Source organism: Saprolegnia diclina, assembly GCF_000281045.1.
Source record: "Saprolegnia diclina VS20 unplaced genomic scaffold supercont1.103, whole genome shotgun sequence".
NCBI lineage: Eukaryota > Oomycota > Saprolegniomycetes > Saprolegniales > Saprolegniaceae > Saprolegnia > Saprolegnia diclina.
The window spans coordinates 166,046-167,570 of record NW_008246170.1 but is presented as its reverse complement, the minus strand read 5'-3'; the positions used below and the strand labels follow the sequence as shown (position 1 = coordinate 167,570).

The 1,525-nt window shown below is 55.6% G+C and overlaps 1 protein-coding gene across 1 annotated transcript; it reads right to left on the bottom strand.

The window, feature by feature from the left end:
• Positions 1-2: 2 nt before the first annotated feature.
• Positions 3-543, bottom strand: SDRG_15851 (hypothetical protein; the record flags this gene model as incomplete). Its single annotated transcript, XM_008622037.1, has 4 exons — positions 3-75; positions 126-253; positions 331-429; positions 475-543. The coding sequence occupies 4 exons, from the start codon at positions 541-543 to the stop codon at positions 3-5; spliced, it is 369 nt and encodes a 122-aa protein (XP_008620259.1).
• Positions 544-1,525: the final 982 nt, after the last annotated feature.

The following is a 1,525-nucleotide window of genomic DNA, read 5'->3' as shown; positions in this document are numbered from 1 at the left end:
CTTTAAACGTTGGTAATTGCTGGTGTCTCGAGCGTCGTGGCCACGTGCGACTGAATGAGTTGCTCAAGAGGAGCGCTTCGCCCATGCCGTCGCCACCAAACGCGAGAAGCGTCGCAATAGCACACTGTGCGCCAAGGCGCGATGCGGCGTTGGGCTCGGTCTCGAGGTATGCATCCGTGAGACCCGGCGCCGCGTGAAAAAGGTCGTCGACGTGGTCATGCGCCGTCCGCACCATCTCATCGTCCTTGGGCGCCTTCGCAGCCGGCGGCGCGAGATTGACCAGACCCGACCCGGTCCTCGAGACGCGTGCACAAGCTCACAATGGCATACTTGCGCGCGCCGTGCACGACAAGCGGGTGGTGCGAGCACGAGAAGGCGCGGAAAGAGCGCAAAAATCTCGACCTCGCGTGTCTCGTGCAAACTCGGAACCTAGTCAATCTGTGAGACCCAAGTTGCGCTGAAGACGTGTGGTACGCCAAACCGAACGAACGCAACACCGACGCCTTGGAGAACAAGGGAAGTGCCAAGCACGACGAGGACCATAGGCGAACGGCCACTGTAGGAGGCTGTAGAGGGCTGCAAGCTTCGCTCAATTAAAATCGAGTAGAGATCGTATCTGACGCGCCGCCGAGTGAGAGGTTCACTGCGGGCCTGGTCTCCATTTCCGATTTATAGCCAATGCCTGGTCTCTATTCCACCCCCATCCTACGAGGTAGTCCCCTGGTGATCATCGATACTCGACGACGCAGACCCAAGCCAATTCGCGTGCTTGGCGACGCAGCGATCTTTGCTTACCTGGCGAGCCATTGTCCTGTATTGCAGGGATTTGTGACGAAAGTGGGACTTCAGCCACACGAGTTTCACCGTCCACGGTCGACAGGACACGCGCTTGCGACCACCCCACCGTGCGACACGGTGCCTTGCGACCGAGGCCCCGAATCGCAAATTGCGGAATGAGCACCGCTCAAGGCTTCTACAATTCTCTTGTAAGAACTTTGCGTTTCTCCTTTGTCGTGCTCGCTTTTACACTTGTTTTTACACGACTGAGCATTTGCGCCAAGATGGGACATTCTCCGAGTGCCACGTCATAGAAATCGATTGTTCTTTGCGACCTCCTCCGACATACAAGGATCCATGAATCCCATCACACGCGTTGTGACAATACTGTAGATCACCGCGAGTGCGGAAGCCCGAGAATTGTGAGCTACAAGCCTCTCCTTCCAATCGCTCCACACGACGCGATGGCGCTGGACGTAGTAGTTGTGTGAATGTGGCTAGGAATCGCACTCTTGATCCAGTGGAAGGAGATCGTCACTACAAGTGCAAGAGACAAAGACTACGGCGTGCCAATGCGGTCATTTGCATTTTAACGTTTTAAGAGCGCTTAGTATTTATGGCCAAGTATTGCGCGCGTTGTAGGACAGCAACGACGACGAATCGCGGTCTGCTCTGCTCTCCAAAGTGACTTCTATCACTGTGCCAACTTTGAGCGATTCCATTTCAAACGTGATGTTGCCGGCAAGCG